The sequence below is a fragment of the Oenanthe melanoleuca genome, chromosome 1 (genome assembly GCF_029582105.1).
Source record: "Oenanthe melanoleuca isolate GR-GAL-2019-014 chromosome 1, OMel1.0, whole genome shotgun sequence".
NCBI classification, from domain to species: domain Eukaryota; kingdom Metazoa; phylum Chordata; class Aves; order Passeriformes; family Muscicapidae; genus Oenanthe; species Oenanthe melanoleuca.
Genome location: NC_079333.1, coordinates 103,189,380 through 103,205,929, shown reverse-complemented (window position 1 = coordinate 103,205,929; position 16,550 = coordinate 103,189,380). Strand labels below are relative to the sequence as shown.

At 39.1% G+C, this 16,550-nt stretch overlaps 1 protein-coding gene across 1 annotated transcript in view; it reads left to right on the top strand.

The window, feature by feature from the left end:
• CFAP47 (cilia and flagella associated protein 47) overlaps positions 1 to 16,550 on the top strand; it is a 256,706-nt gene that overhangs the window by 237,106 nt on the left and 3,050 nt on the right. Inside the window, 1 exon segment of the mRNA XM_056491982.1 lies at positions 5,054 to 5,222. Coding sequence (XP_056347957.1) covers positions 5,054 to 5,222 — 169 coding nt within the window.

The window sequence follows — 16,550 nt, the reverse complement described above, 5'->3', positions numbered from 1 at the left end:
TGAAGAAATAACGGGTGACCCATTTTATTTCTGTACCCTCCCTTATTTTGAAGGGAAAACAACAACAAAATGTTTACAATTACAATTTTAAGAATCATTTCTATTTCACTCTAATTACTTCAGTAATTCATTAGAACAACCACGAGCCAGGATTAAATATGCAGCAAGGAAATGAATTTGGTAAATTCTCAGTTCATGCATCCTCTCCTTCACTCTCTCACACATTGCTGTGTACATTACAGGCCTGGATTCCTCTGCCAATCTCTCTGTTAGCAGTTCTGCAAAATTCTACCACGAATCTAAAGATGTAATTAGAATACTTCATCTTAGCACTTCCCACACACTGGCAGCTGCAAAGCATAAATGTTGACTGGGCTCCATTTTTTGGAGCCTGAATGGGGACTAGTGAAAAATATTGATAATGTAAACATTCAACAGACCTTTCAAAAAGTTATCATCATCCTTCCTAACAGTACAGTACTTGACATGTCACACATTAACCAGGACCTAAGTGCAGTCATCAGTCAATCTGCAAATACAGCACCCCTGGGTAGAGCAAGGATGAGACAGAAATCATCTTGTGAAGATAGAACCTCTAACTCCTGCTTTGGTTTTACAACATGTACACAACAAAATGTCATCTTAGGGTTGGTAAAGCATTCCCTGACAGGCATTTGTCATGCAGTGTTTGCTCATATTTTTTTAAAGTCCTTTAATTCTAAAGCAGCCTTTCCAAAGCCACAGAAGCAATAGCCTGGAGTTTTAAAACTTTCTGGTGCCCAGAGTTCATGATTTAGAGTGGTCAGTGAAACCACAGTTGGTTTGGGTATGAAGCATAACCAATTCTTTATAAATAATAATGAGTTATTATATTATTTTTCATTGTAATTTTTTGTTGATGAGAAATTATCTAAATTTCACTGTTTTACCAAGTGTCACTAATAATTCTATAGAATATGACAAATGCATTCACTTAATAAATTTAAAGGATTTGACTGTGTAATAATTGAAATTTCTTGTGTTAACTACAAAATACAAGAAATAAATTTAGTTATGATTGACTATTGTTTGAACCACTTGAAATATTGTAACATTTTCATATCCCTTATTTCTTGAAGCAGTTACATACTTTGCAGATTAAGACATTTTGTTACTCTTCTTTTATTAGCAAAAAATACCCATGCATTTAATCAAAAGGACTATGTGCTGATATTTTTATGCATGGGTTTTCTAAATGCTGAGTATTGTAAAGGAATACATTCCTGCAGGAGTAATTTACTGCTTCAGTAGTTTTGGGAAGAGAAACATTAAACCTATTTTCAGCCATAATTTAATAAAATTTAATAATTTTTTGATGGGTATTTTATAAGATTTGGAGTGTGGTCTCTACAGGAATATAAATCTTAAATTCTTCTTAAGCTGAAGATGTAAGTTGCTATTATTTTTCAGTTTAATAATTTGAAAATTGTATAGCGTGAGAACTCTGATAAGAGCTCTATTTAAGAACAAGATTAAAGGAGTAATTATAAAAATGTCCATTAGAGACCAGCTCAGTTTCCTCTTTTCCAGGTTGCCATGAATTGATTGTCCAATTGTTATTTAAATTCAAATTAGTGTTTACTCTTGTTCATTATTTGAGTAAGGACAGAGTTCATGTTATGTGATGGCAGTATCAAACCACTGTGGGAGGAGTTAAGGAAAGACAGATGGGAAAACACATTTACTTTCTTTGGTTTTTAGGGTCTCTGCCCTTAAATTTCCTAATTCATTTGTGCTTGGTTCATATGTATTTTCAAAACTACACATCATTAAGCTTTATAAAGTATGTTATGTGCCACCTTTCTTGAAAAAGTGCAGTCTGCCTCCCAACTGACCTTCATGTCTGAGAAATGACAAGCCAGACATTGACTCCAGAGCTGTTTCACCTGAAGGAGCAATCAAAAAGGAGGAATTAAATTTTAATCATTTTAGAAAAACATAATTATTAATTTTTAATTATGCACTAAATATACAGACATGGAAAATTATAATGTCTGGAATTCAGGTGCTGTTCTGGGAATTTCATCTCCAGATTTCTCTTTATTATAAAAGATGAGAAAGAGAAAGCAATTTACTTATGTTTGTGAGGTACCCAGCATGCCAGTTCATCTCCCTAATGTGAACAGGAGTGAAAGCACTGCTTGTTTTGTCTCAGGGGGCATCTTTAGATTTATTTTTAAAACAATGCAAGATGTATCAATGAAAGGTTTCTGCTTCTGATTATGTGTAATTTTTTAATTGCTGGTTTTTGTACCATCTTCATCAGAATCCCTGCTCACCTATCATATTATGGCTATACATTTAATTTGTCAGGATTTCTATTTTCCTTACTTGGACATTGTTTCTGCTCTGAGAAACATTTTGCATCCAATCAATACCCTGATTCTTTTGTTTAAATCTGGCAGGCTTTGGGAACAGAGGGATTTTGTTTAAAACTGGCAGGCTTTGGGAACAGAGGGGTTTTAGCTGTGATTATATGTGTTCATAGGTAAATGCATGATTACATGATTATATACAAATTTGTATGCTTTTATGTATTTTACTTAACATGACAAAAATTATAACTACTTCTAAAACGTTGTGATAATGCTGTCAAGAAGTCTGTGGGTTTTATTTAAAACTTTTATATTTTTTTTTCTTTCCATTTTTCTTTCTGAAAATTAAAATCTGGTGAGGGTGATGTAATACCATTATTTTTCTCTGACTTGGTAAGTACGTTGTGTGTAATTATAGATGAGTTTTTGACAGTTTCTCTTTAAACTGGCTGGTCCCCTTGTCTGGACAAAAATGTAGCTTTTTCTCCTCTGTGTTTTCTGACTGTTTTGTTGTGTCTGAAAAACTCCAAAACAAGCTATTGTTGCATAACTCCCTGCTAAGAGGCAATTTCAGCAGGAATGAAATCTGTATTTTCCTGTGTCTGCAGTGTAAGCTGCCTGTCCCCTGCCTCATCTCCCCCAGCGTTTCATCATCACATCTGTAGTCCAAGTCATGCTCTTGGATGTCTTACAAAGACACCAAGCACTCAGTAGGAGTTGTTGTCCCTAACTATTCACTGGAAAACAGACTGAGCATGGGAGATACAGACAGTGCTGCCTTAAAATGTTCCTGAGCCTGGTCAATAGAGCAGTGATGCTGGGGATGAAGACCTGTCTCTGTTTTCAGAGTGAGGGTTTGAATATTTATCTCAGGTGTTTTTGATGAGTTCTCTACTCTGCTGCTCAGTCTAGATCCATCACTTCTTTTTGATCCCATAGCTGCTGTCTGTGTGTAGTAGGTGTGCTCTGGGCACTCACAGCTGAGCACTCCTTGAGGGAAGCAAAGATGTGAAAATTCAAGGTTTATCTGGCACATGGCTGGGAGCTCAAGCCCAGCAGGATTAGTGATGATGGCTCAGGGCTGTAAACTCAGCTGCACAGCTTTAGGCACTACAAAGAGATTGTTAGCATGAGTTTGATGTCAAGACTGGAAGACTGGAAATGTAGTTTCAGACATTTAGTACTTTTGCCCACCTTGCTTTCTTTCACCTAAAGGAAAAGCCAGGCTAAATCTGCTCATGCAGCCACCAACAACACTGCTAAATATCAGGTAATATTTTTGGAGGCAACAGAATTTTCAGTTTCTGTTTTCTGCACTCTCACTCTTTCTGTAAATTGGTGGTGTGCCCTTTCTTTTCAGGAGAGCATTTTGAAATAGTACATAGTACATAGTACAATCTTTTATGAGAAGGAGGGCTTCTCTTTCAAGGGAGGGCTATTTTTAAACAAAATGACCCAGGCCCAGCGTGCCACCCACAGGATAGCGCTTGCTCTGGAAATGTGGAACATTTCCGCAGAGATATGACCTGCCATAAAATATTAAACTTCATTTCTTTGTGGGTATTTTCTTTGAAAAGTGTTATTTCTGGTGTGACAGTCCATGAATAAACAGATTTGAACAGCTTTTCCTTGACATGCTGTTAGCTTTCCATTCTTTAGGTTTTATCAACAGGAAATGTGTTCCCTCTAAGTGTGCACGATGCTTGCCCTGCTGTATGGTGCCAGCGTGTTGTGGATTAATTTTTGACCATCCCATTGTATTTCTACTCTCAATTTCCTGTCTTCTCCTTCTGTCCAGAGAGTGACAGAGCTGTCCTCAGCAAGACATATAAAGACTGAAAGGAGAATGTCTCACTAGAAAATTTTAAAAATTTACATTATTTTCATGAGAATGTTTATGGCAAGGAGTCCCTGAGGAATTGTGATGGACAGGATGTTTGGGATTGGCCTAAGATTGTTTTATAGTGCTCAGCCACTGTCTTTACCAGGACTAGTGATTTTCTTCGGGTCCAACAACACTGCTGTGGACCAAGGCATTATACAAGATCTGCAGTGCCTGTGACAGAAATTCTTTGAGATAAGAGATGCACAATATTATCAATAGAGGAACCTAATTATGTTACTGCAAAATCTTAAAATGTTTTGTTTATGGGATGTGAAAAATGTGAGACAGTGATAAAAATTATTATTTTTCATATCTTCATTTCAAGCCTTTCAGAACTCCTCCTAGTCTAGTAACACTCTGCCAGAATGCAAATTCAGTTCCAGTCATAAACCTTAATAAAATGGGTAGCTTGTCAGTTTTAAATTTTTTAGAGATTGGAAAAGGCAGTACTTATAATAGGAAAAATGGATTTTCACTCTGATATGGAATTTACTTCTATCACTGTATGATACCTTTAGAAGTCAAAAGCTTCTTTTTTTTTCTAGTGGCAAATGCTATCATTATTCCATAGTTAATATAACACTTATAATAGCATGTAAATATGTTTGAAATTGAATACCAGTATGCAGGTCCCTGTGTATAAATAAAGAATTGCTACAGAATAATTATTCTGTAATAAGAATGCTGTTAATATTCCATATTCATTCCATGCCATGTTTCCTGAGTCATGCCACATGGTGGCCTAAGTGTTAGCTTGCAGGTAAATTCTGTTAAGATGCTGTGAAAGGCACAAGTGTCCTGTGCTTTCCTGCAGGTACCCAGAGCCTTTCACTGCACACTTCCTGGCGGGCAGCGATCCCGATTTCCTTGTGATGCCAAAAGCTGGAATGCTTCTCCCAGAAGGCACTGTGGGAACCCATATAACAGTGGGATACAAGCCAAGGATGTATGGCAAGAAGCACACAGCAACACTGGTCATTGAGGTAAGCCTTCCCCAGGGCAATCCACAAATTCACCTCCAGCAGGAGGAGAAATCCTGCACCAAAGAGCAGCACTGGAACACACCCAGTGCATGTGCTGGGATGGTTTTGCTACTTCTCACCATGGACAAGAATAAAACTAAATTTGGAGAATTGGTTGATGACAAGCTGAAAAACATACTGTATTCTACATTGCATTATAATTTTTACATTACCAGCACCAGAGGCAGATACTTTATCTTGATATGTTTGCCCCAACTCCATAGACAACATGACTTTCACAGAGAATCAAAATAATCCTGTTAAGAACTGGTGAAGAATATAGAAGTAATTGAAGATGTGAAGCCTAGGTTATTGATTTTAATTGTATTATACATCTTATATGATCAAAGGCTCCAAGAAGGCAGCTGCCAAATTGTGGAAGAGAGAATTTCAGAGCACAAAGCCAGGAATAGCTCTTTTGAATAGAGATGCAAAATAAACAAAAATTATTTGCAACCAAGTAGCCTGTGTAAGTGTGAAGGTCAGGAAACATTTGAAGACATGCATTCCTTCAGCAGTAAAAATGCTCTCAGAAACCAATTTTCAAGTTTTAAGTTATTCTTTAGAAGGAATATGTTGAAAACACACAGCAGGGGCAAACACCCCACATTTTCTATAAATCATGGTTTGTACTTTCAATCTATTCACTGCATGCTGCTAGTGTTTTCAGACTACTATATTAGAAGTGAAACAGCAATATTGATTTAAGAAATAAGATGGTCAAAACAAAGTTGATAAAAGGATGCATGGCAAATCCCTATAGTGTTTTATCTCTATAAGTGACAACTCTATAATAGTGAATAACTTACTCAAATCCTGGAAAAACAAGGTCCCTCAATCCCTCCTACTTCTTTTCTTTTACTGTATTAGATTAGAATCTCTCCTACTTAAACAGCAATAATGCTTATCACTCTTCCATTTGAAAAATAAGATAGCTTACTGAATGTATTCTATGCTATTTTGAGCTTACAAAGTGCTGTATGACACAGCTGCAGAACTCAGAAACTTCCAGTGAAGTTTTGGAGCTGAACTCCTGTTTTTAGGCATGGCACATACAAGTGCACTAGCTATGCTTGTCCTTGGCTTAGCTTTCATCACTAAGATGGAGATTTAACCATAAGTCTATCTGGAATGGAACAAACACACTGATCAAAGGTTATTATTATCTTTTTAAGAACTCAGGCAGTAATTTAGAATTTCGTTTTAGGAATTTATCAGTATAGATGGCCTGTGTCTAATTGGACTCACTCCCTGCTCTCACATCTCAGTCTCTGGTTATGATCCAGGCAGGTAGCTGTTCACATCTCCACCTTTGGTACCATGTGTGGCTGCAACAAGTCAGTTATTCATACATAATACATATATAGATCAGATCACATCTTGGTGTATCTGTTCCTGGACATTTAAAAATGCAGCAAGGATTCTTGATGCTCATAAACATATTTTGGATCAATATAACTCCATCACAGTCTGTTAGAGATGTTTCTAACATTCTTACTCAAGTTGCAGAATTAAGTGTTTTCAGTAATGTTTTGATGAGGCTTGTGTTCTCTTTGCTTTTGCTCTTCTTGGTAGCCTTTTTTGTACTCCAGACTTTCCCCTTTCTGCTCCAGACAAGCTTTAATTCCTGCAGTTCTAATGAAAGGCAGAGCATCTGTGGCTGTGTGTGATTCAGCTGCTGTGCTCTCAGCACTGGCCTGAAATAAGGTTTGATGACATGTTGAGAATACCTGATACTCACTTCTGCCTTTTGTGTTTGTTGAAATCATTTTCATTTGTGACCTGAGGGAGACAGACTTAGTTAGATATATTAAATAAAAGCAGTATTAAATCATTCTTATTTGAGGAAAAACAATGGAGGTGGTGAAATGCAATTAGTGTTTGACCTAACACTGAAGAACCTTTCTTGCATGTATCCTCTCTAGCCAATATATTGGCTGAGGCTCTGGGCTATTTTTAGAAATGTTGAAGAAGCTTCTTTTCTTTTGCAGTGGCTCTCTTCTGCTGCTGCTGTAATAAAGGATTACAGTGCTTTTGCTTTAAAATGTCTTTTGCATTTCCAAGGGTAAAGTCAGAGTCCTAACACTAAGATATTTTTATTATTAAATTCTTTGAACAGTGAATAGCAGATTTGTAATTTTTGTCTGTTTCAATCAACAGTGATAATTAGGCTGTAAAGCAGCAGAGCTAGTAGTGTAAGTTCTTTGGTTTATGTTCATCATTACAATTGTGTTGTAAAGGAAAATGGGAGGTTAGTATTATGGAGAAAGATCCTCCAGTCATCTTTTTCTCATTTGTCTTAAATGTTAAACCCAAATATTGTATGTACAATTTTTTTTTTGTTTTATTACCCTGCTGAGAACCCATGCATTAACATACATGTAACAATCTATCTCTACCAGAATTTAATGTGCACATTTTATTAACTGAATGTATTTACATATATATATATATATATAATTGAAACCATGTTGTCTAGTTTATATTTCTGCACACAAATCAGGTACTTTGTGGGATATGGTATGGACTCTTTGAGACTTAATATTTATGAATACTTACAGTAGATTTTATTAATGGCAGGAAACCTTAATTACTTAGCTGAAGCAGTTAAAGTTCTTTAACCATCATTAAAATTTGTGTTCTCAGTCAACTACATATCAAAATAATTGAAGTCAGATAATTATTTAAATGGCTGCTAGGAATCTTAATTTTGCAGAAGTGATATGGAAAATTACTTTAAAATTTTATGTAGATCAAAGAATGAGCTAGTACAAAAAGGCAGTAAGGTAAATAATCATGCCCATTTCTTTGGAAAAGCTTGTAGTTTTGAATGAGGACATCACAGCCTAGCTGAGCTACAGGTAAGAAACAAAGAAACAGTGCCTGAACAGCATTTTTAAATAGGTATTTTTCTGTAATCAAACTTTTAAGTTTAGAATTGCCTTCATAAACAGTGCAGGTCTGACTGAAAAAAAAAAACATTGCTTCTAATGAGAAATAAGTGAAGAGAGCACACTTAGATAAGCTGTAAAGTGCTGTGAGGACGGAAGGGACTTCTTGAGCCCCAGTGACATCCCAGAGCTGTGATGTGCCAGGCAGGCTGAACAGAAAACAGACAGAGCTGAGGGATGTCAAGGGGCAGCTGGGGCAGGAATCACAGGCAGCACAAGGTGGAGCAGCCTGGAGGCTGAGAATCCTTGGCAAGAGGCATATTCCTGTTGGCTTGCAGTTAATTTTCTTTCACTGTGCTGAATTCAGCTGGAGACTAGAGCAATTGCTTTGTAATTCATGTGTGAGACTTCTGAGATATTCTAAAGCAGAAGGCACACACAATAAGTCTTAAATGATAAAATAGGTGTCAGAGTGAACCAGATTGCAGGTAACATTATCAAGCCCTCCAGAAGTCAGGCTTGTGCACCTTTATTACTGAATAATCACTAACTTAGCCTATGGAAGATAGCATATCAAAACCATTTGTCACGCTGTTCTGCAAATAAATGATGCAGTATGCCAGCCACAGTACCCAGGTGTGGTTTCTCTAAACTTGTCTGTGCAAACTTGCATATCTTAACAGCAAACAGGACTGTTACATATTCAGCAGCCTGCTGAAACTGCCTTATTCCTGGTGGATTTCTTAATTACCATAGTTCAATGTTATTTTAAATTGTATCTCTTGGAAAGAATGAACAAGGAAAAATGTAACTAACTTACTAGAATAATTGAAATAGTTTCCCATTAAATAAAGTACATGTTGGTGTTGGGTTGAGTTTTATGATTAGAAGCAGAGTGCAGAATCAGTGCTTAAAATTTTTGATTCATAAGCATGAAGAAAGGTTATTTTGCTTATTGAGACTTACAGTTCTGATAGTGGCAAAAGGTGACTATAATGTGGGAACCATTGCTGTAAAAGGGTATTCAGACCATTGTCAGTCCTGGAGGATTTTGGCTGTGTAATGTGTAAGCAGTGTTGTGAAACACCTAATATTTGAAGTGCAGAAGTCAATTAGGTAAATTTTAATTAGATCTGGAAATGTTCTTTAAGCTAAGAAAATTATTCTTATCCATCTTCATTAGAAACTGGTCAGAGCCTGGATGGGCATTTGTCTGCTTGTGGGAGGTGGTTTTTATTGCTTTGGGTTTTTTCCCCTTCTTTCCTTCACTTATTAAATTATCATTGTCTTGATCAATGAGTTTTCTTGCCCTTGCTCTTCCCTTACACAGTTCACATAAAGGTTTGCTTTAATTTCATTCTGTATACACTGATTGTAATTGGCCATTTTTTTGTTTGTATTGCAGTATAAATGAATAGCCAGGAAAGGTTTGGTGCACTACCTGTAATTTCCTGTGGTTTAAGCTTTTAGGAAGTTTTGCGAATTTTATTTTGATTTTTCTGAGTCAGCACTATTTGGAAGGTAACTGGAATACAATATTCCTTGAAATTCATGATCTTTGCTCCCAGTCCACTTTCCTAACACAGATTGCTTTGGCAATATTTACCATGTACTTCAGTGGCACTTCCAGCCTAGAGTGAACACCCATGGATAATCTGTGTTTTGCAAATTAATCCTATGAATCATGAGGCATCAGTAAATATGGGTTGGACACCAAACAAATAGATTTCTATATAAATTATTTGGTGACTGTTTCCAGTATTGGCTGAATAATTGGCTTCATGAAATAACTCAGTCAGCCATCAAGATGATTGAATTACTTACTTGAATAACTTATGCTATTTAATAAGAAGTGGCACTTTGTGTCTCATTTTTTAATTGTTAAAAACATTTTTCAGAGAGATTTATCTCAGTAGATGGCCATTACTCCAGTTAGGTGAGCCAAACTGTTATTCACTTCACATTTTGATTCAGGAATATTGAGATTTTGAAAAAAGAAAGTCATTCATTTCAGCAAGAAATCCTCCTTCAGATTGTCAAGGACATTCAGAATATGATCTGGTATTTCTTCGTAAATTGTGTGTGAAATAGGCCTAGATATGCATCACAAGGAGCCTGGATTCTTAACTACCTATGTTTATATCAGATATATCTTCTTAACAGAGATTCTCTTCTGTAAATCTGTTCTAGTCATAGTACAGCTTGCAGCAGATTTGGTACCTTCATCTTTAGACTTTGTGGCTGCCAGAGCTAGTATTGGAATTATTCCAAATTTGAAACAATAAACTGCATTGTCTTAAAAAGAGGAAGAAGAGTTCCTCTGATTTGGGAAATTTTGGCCTGCTTTTGAGGCAAGTAAATACTGATTGTAAATCAAATATCCTATAATAATTCTATTATCATCATGTGTGGATGACCTTTGAAAGTCTCTCTTCCTCCTCTCCACCATTCCAGAAAAGTCTGAAACTACAATGATCTGTGTTTTCCTTTGCTGTGACATGTCTGTCCTGGAAACCCAAAGCAGCAGCTTTGAGGCACTTGAATGAATTTTGAAGATAAATTTGCTCTTGCAGCAGTTTTCATATTGGTTAGAATAATTACTGAAGCTTTACAAACTTATTCGCAAAAAAATACTTACAGCTTGAGCAACTAAAACTGTGCCCTTGGAAATTAGGTATTGTAGTAAAATAGACATTTGTGGTTGCCAAAGGTTTACTGAAAATTACTTAAATCTAGGTTGCCTTGAAAATTACTGATATCTGGGTGGTTCTAAACAAAGAACACCAAGTTGTGTTGACAATTACAGTAACTTTTTCATGTGTGTGACACTCATTTCCCCTTTGGCAGAAAATGCTGAGCTTACATTACACAAAAGTCATTTTCTTCACTTAATGTGTACATAAATGCACATTTTTTTTCTCAGTGATTGTGTCCAGTAGTTTTGGATGATGGCACATGATTTACATTATTTAGGTGAACTACCACAGTTCAAGATGAGATATTAGATGGAGTTGAAATGTCTCCTACAGAACATCTGACACAGGAACAGAATAGGTAGTTTTATCCAACAAGTCATGCCATAACCCCTTTTTTCCACTGGACACACAATCCAGGATATTTCTATGGCAAACAGGAAATTAATTATTACTAGCCAGAACTCTATATCTACTGTTTGATGCTGATGATAAGTGGAGAGATGGCATAGCCCACCATTTTTGTTTAAATCCCACTATTACTAATACTATAGACAGTCAAGTCTCAGTATGTGTGGATTTCATCAAGAAAAATTATTTTTTTAGTAACTTGCTACTCAGTTTAAATCACTGCCTGAGACCCTTTCAGATCTTTTCTCTGACCTTGGCATAATCCATGAGAGTTGCAAACAGTGAATATGACCCTGAGGTTAAATTACCTGTAAACTAAATTGTTCATTTGCTTTATAAAAGAAAGATAAACTATTTCATTTTTGTACTGAAGTTAATAAAATAATGAGCTAACTTTGGAGAGCCACTTCTCTTAATGACAGCTTTATCTTTGGATATAAGATAACGATGCTGGTTCATGTCACACCTGCTTTTTCTGGCTGTTATCTTTGCAGACAGTAGTTACTAGTTCATTTCACAGTATTAGATAAAATTGAGAATAAAGATGAGTTAATCTGCCTGTTTTATACAGAATAATATTCCATTTAAATTAGATTTTGATTTTGGTGGGATAGTAATAAAAATTTTGAAAAACTATGCATGCATGGTGAAATATCTACTGAGTTCTCATTTACTAATTTTACTGGAATGACATGAGTCATTCAGCAGACACCATGTAAAATCAGTACTGCTAATTTTCAGCTAGAGGTTTCTTTAAAAATACTCAGAAAAAACCACTCATCTATTATTTCAGCATTGGTGCAGAAAAGTATAATTCACTTGCCAAAATGCTGGTTAAAATTACAATTGGGGATTCATATGATAATGGCATTTAGAAGCTGTAAGTGTATGCAGTATATATGTGAAATAATATAAATACTCTATAAGTGCATAGCAGAGAACAAAGCTTGAGCCAAAGAGTTTACAGTTTAATGTTCTGAAACTTCTTTTTGTGGAATATCTGCATTACAAATTCAAAACTGCAATGATACTCCTTAAATATAATTTATCACTGAACGGGGTAGCAATTAGAATGGTAGCAAGAAGCATAAGATAACAAAGATAAACGTAATAGATTCAAATGTTTTCAGTGGCAAGTATAAAACTGATGTAACAAAACTTAGTAAAGTCAAAGAAACATTTTATCATGCTTTTTTTCCCCCTCTTCTGTATGTTGCTGTAAATATGGGATGATTACAGAAAGTTGGGGGTGAAGAAGATTCACTGCTCATCTCTGTGGCTTATATTAGACCATAATTAAAAGACAGAATGCAATAAGTAACAAGACAAATATACATACTGTGCTTTGGGGATGGTTGATAGCATTTATGGTGTGCGAAAATCTGTCACAATTTGTGTGGGTGTTGTGGCACCTCCCTATAGACTTACACACGCCATATTTTTACTCAGTATTCCTCTATTAGTTTTATCTCAGAAGGAGGAAAGATGCCCCGAACTTAAAACCTGGGATTTTCAGTCACTGAGTGTGAGGGAATTGATGACAGTCTATGCCTAAAGTGGGCATGCAATGCTTTGTCCTTTTGCACAAATCTGGTTGTGGTGCTGATGTGCCCATCAGCAGAGCAGGAGCAGAGAGCTCACACTGGAATGAGCAAATGGCCACAAATCCAGCCATGGGGGAAGCTGCACTGACAGCTGAGGGAAAGACTCAGCAGCTTTGAGGGTTGACTGTACCACTGTTTTCCAAAGCACTTTAAGAGGACATCAGCTTTTCTGACCTTTTGTTTCCTCAGATGAAGAATGACACTGGTGTTAGGTGTAATGTTTCTATCTAAAATTGATTGTTCTAAGGATTAAGTTAGTTTTAAATGGGAGATGAAATTCCATGAAGTACAACTCCTGCTGTAATGATTAAACTCTGTGACTGGAAACAGCAGAGAAAGGTGACTCTATGAGCTGTGTCCCTGGAGATCAACACAGCAGGAGAGCACCAAAAACCTGCTCTGGAACCACAGCCAGGTGTGTGATTGCTCTGCAGTGTGCTGTGGAAAGGCAGACCTTGGGAGTTTGGAAATACCACTCACTTATTTCCCTGCTCTGAGACTGCAGTCAGACAGTCTGGTGTGTTCTATGTATGATGTTCATGCTCCATATAAAAATTTCACTTGTATGAATATATTTTAATAGACTTACACACGCCATATTTTTACTCAGTATTCCTCTATTAGTTTTATCTCAGAAGGAGGAAAGATGCCCCGAACTTAAAACCTGGGATTTTCAGTCACTGAGTGTGAGGGAATTGATGACAGTCTATGCCTAAAGTGGGCATGCAATGCTTTGTCCTTTTGCACAAGCTGGACGTAATGACATGTTATTTGAAATTTTGTAATATCTTTTGGGTTTGTAATGTTTCTGTTGTTAATTTGTAGTTTTGGGGGAGAGGTTTAAAGAGGAATAGAAAACTAAAACCCAGGAATATACCTTTTTCCAGATGTAATGACAGGAAAGTGCTAGAGACTTGGAATAAAGACCTGCTTTCAAAAATTAAAGTGGCATTATGAAAGAAAAATGATTGTGTTATAGATATCTAAGAGATCAGTCTGAACTAAATATCAAAATAATCAATAATTTATTTCACGACCAAAATGCAGTCCTCGAGGCCACAATCAAAAAGGACAGCGCCGAGCCCGGGTTCGGCGCCGGGATCACACGCTCTGATCCGATCTCTAGCGCATCGCATCCCCCAGTGCTCAGAAATGCCATCTTGGACAGTCCCGTTTTTATACAGTCTTTCCTAGCCTGGAGCACAGGTCTTTCTTTCTTTTCATTGTTTGGTGTAGTTTTCTTTCTCTGTGGGGCTGGACAAAACTATGTCTGGGAAACGATGAATTTTGGTGAATGCAGATCTTGGTTTACGGGAAGCAGGCATTGAGATGTAGTTTTCCTGATAGCTCCCGTTATCTTAATTATTGATACTTGTTGGGTGTTCATCGCTTGGGTGTTTCCTGGATAGTTTCTGAAAGGGCTTGGGTGTTTCCTGGACAGTTTCTGAAAGGACAATCTCCGCCGCGGCTACAGCTATTATTTTGCTAATCCGAGCTCTTCAGCTTTTGTTGGCAGTTATAGTGTTGTGATGAAGCAATCCCTGTTCCTCCCTCCGCAGCTTTTGGTTTTCAAGTTTCTTTATTATTTTATTCAAACAAACATTATTTATTTTACATTAATTTACAAACTAACACGAATTACAATATATTACATATATTACGATTGGAAGATCTGCAAAAATTATCTCTGGTCCCCGGCACATCCCTGTGGCCAATTGCTCGTGCCCTGGCCAGCGCAGCCGGCAAACTGCTGCGTGTGGCAGCGTGGCCAAAGCCTCTCAGGGCTCTGGGCACAGCAGGGGCTGCAAGGCCACGAGTCCGGGGCTGCTCCATGTCTGCGCCACTGCTCATGGAGTGCCGGGGGTGGCCCTTTGTGACATGGGGGCTTCGTGTCATGGCCCTTTGTGATGTGGGACATGGTGGTGGCCAGAGAACTATTGTGACATCAGGGAGCTGCACCCTGGCTTGAGGGTATTTAAGGGGTGCAGAGCCCTGGAGTGCTCAGTCCCAGGAGCGCCGCTCTCTGAGGAGGAAGCAGCTCCCTGGACACCTGGACACCAAGTCTGCTCTTGAAGACGGTGGAATTCCTGGAGAAGATGGAGAACCCCAGCTCCTGGGCCACCCAAGGCCCACTGCTCAGCCTGCGGAGGAGGCCAAGAGTGATGGATGAGGAAGGAAGAAGAGGCCAGGGAATGGAGAAGGCCAGGATCTTCGCTCTGCCAAGGGAGCCATCTCCGTCCCACACCTCCTCCTCCTCCTGCTCCTCACCAGTGCCCGTCAAGCTGCCCCCAGTGCACCTCGGGCGGCCAAAGGTGGGACCCCAAGACCTTCAACTGCTCACGGTCCCAGAGCTGGAGCTCAGGCAGCCACAGGCAGCGCTGCAGGGCAGCCGCAGCCAGGCCCTGTCCATGTATGGGGACAAGCTGCCACCGCTGCCCCCTGTGCCACGGAGACCCAGGGACACCGACAGCTGGGGCACAGAGCTGGGCAGTGCAGGGGAGAAGGGGCCACAGTGCTGCAGCCCCTGTCCTCAGCAGCCATACACCCCCCTGCCCAGGGTGTTCCTGCCCCCGCTCAGGAAGTCCCAGGGGTACACACACTCCGGTGTGTTCCGGAGCCGGCAGCTGCTGCCTGTGCCGCCCATCCCCACGGGGCCTGCAGCCATGGAGCGCAGCCTCAGGGGCACAGGGCCAGGCAAACAGAATAGTGACATCAAACATCCCCAAGAGGAAAAGGGCAGTTATAAGAGTCTGTTCCAAGTTATAGAAGAGCTCAGGCTCTTTCAAGAGGACAGCGAGAGTGAGCAGGAGCTGTCCCCAGGGGAAGATGACAGCAAGATCTTTCAAGTGGATGGCACAAATGATGAGCAGCTGTACCAAGCAGAAGAGGCCATCAAGCTCTCTCCAAGGGACAGCAACACTGATCCAGAGCTGTCCAAAGTGGAAGAGGCCAGAGAGGTCACTTCAGGGGACAGCGCAGGTGAAGAGGAGCTGTCTCGAGTGGAAGAGATCATCAGTGTCATTTCAGGGAACAACCCGACTGCTGCAGAGATGTCCTCTGTAGGAAAGGACGTTGAGGTCATTCCAGAGGACAGCAGGAGTGACACGGAGCTGTTCCAAGTAGGAGAGACCATCGTGGTTGTTCCAAAGGACAGCCCATGTGATGAGGAGCTGTTTCCAGTGGAACAAGCCGTCGAGATTGGTCCAGAGGGCAGCACAGGTGACCAGGAGCTGTCCAAATTTGCAGAGGCCATCGAGCTCTTCCTGGGGGACAGCAAGAGTGACAAGGAGCTGTCCCAGAGTGAAGAAAACCATGAAGAAGGGCTGCCCCAAGGGAAGAGTGACTGTGACAAAGAGCTGCCCCAAGGGGATTGTTATGAGAATGAGAAGGTTTCCCCAAAAGACATAAAACATGAAACAGAGCTGTGCTTTGGGGAAGCCTATGATGTCCAAGGCATGTCCCCATGGGAAGCAGAAGACAACAAACAGCTCTCCCTGTGGGAAGAACTTGAGCAGGAGGAGCTGACGAGAAGGGCCCTGTTCGGTGATAGTGACACAGATTCAAGCTCATCAATTGAACTGCCAGAACTGGAGGAAATGTCAGGGTATCAGAAGGTGCTGGAATGGCTGGAACCCAATTTCATCAACGATTATGGTTCTGAGGAGGAGGAAGAGACCGAACTTCCCATAC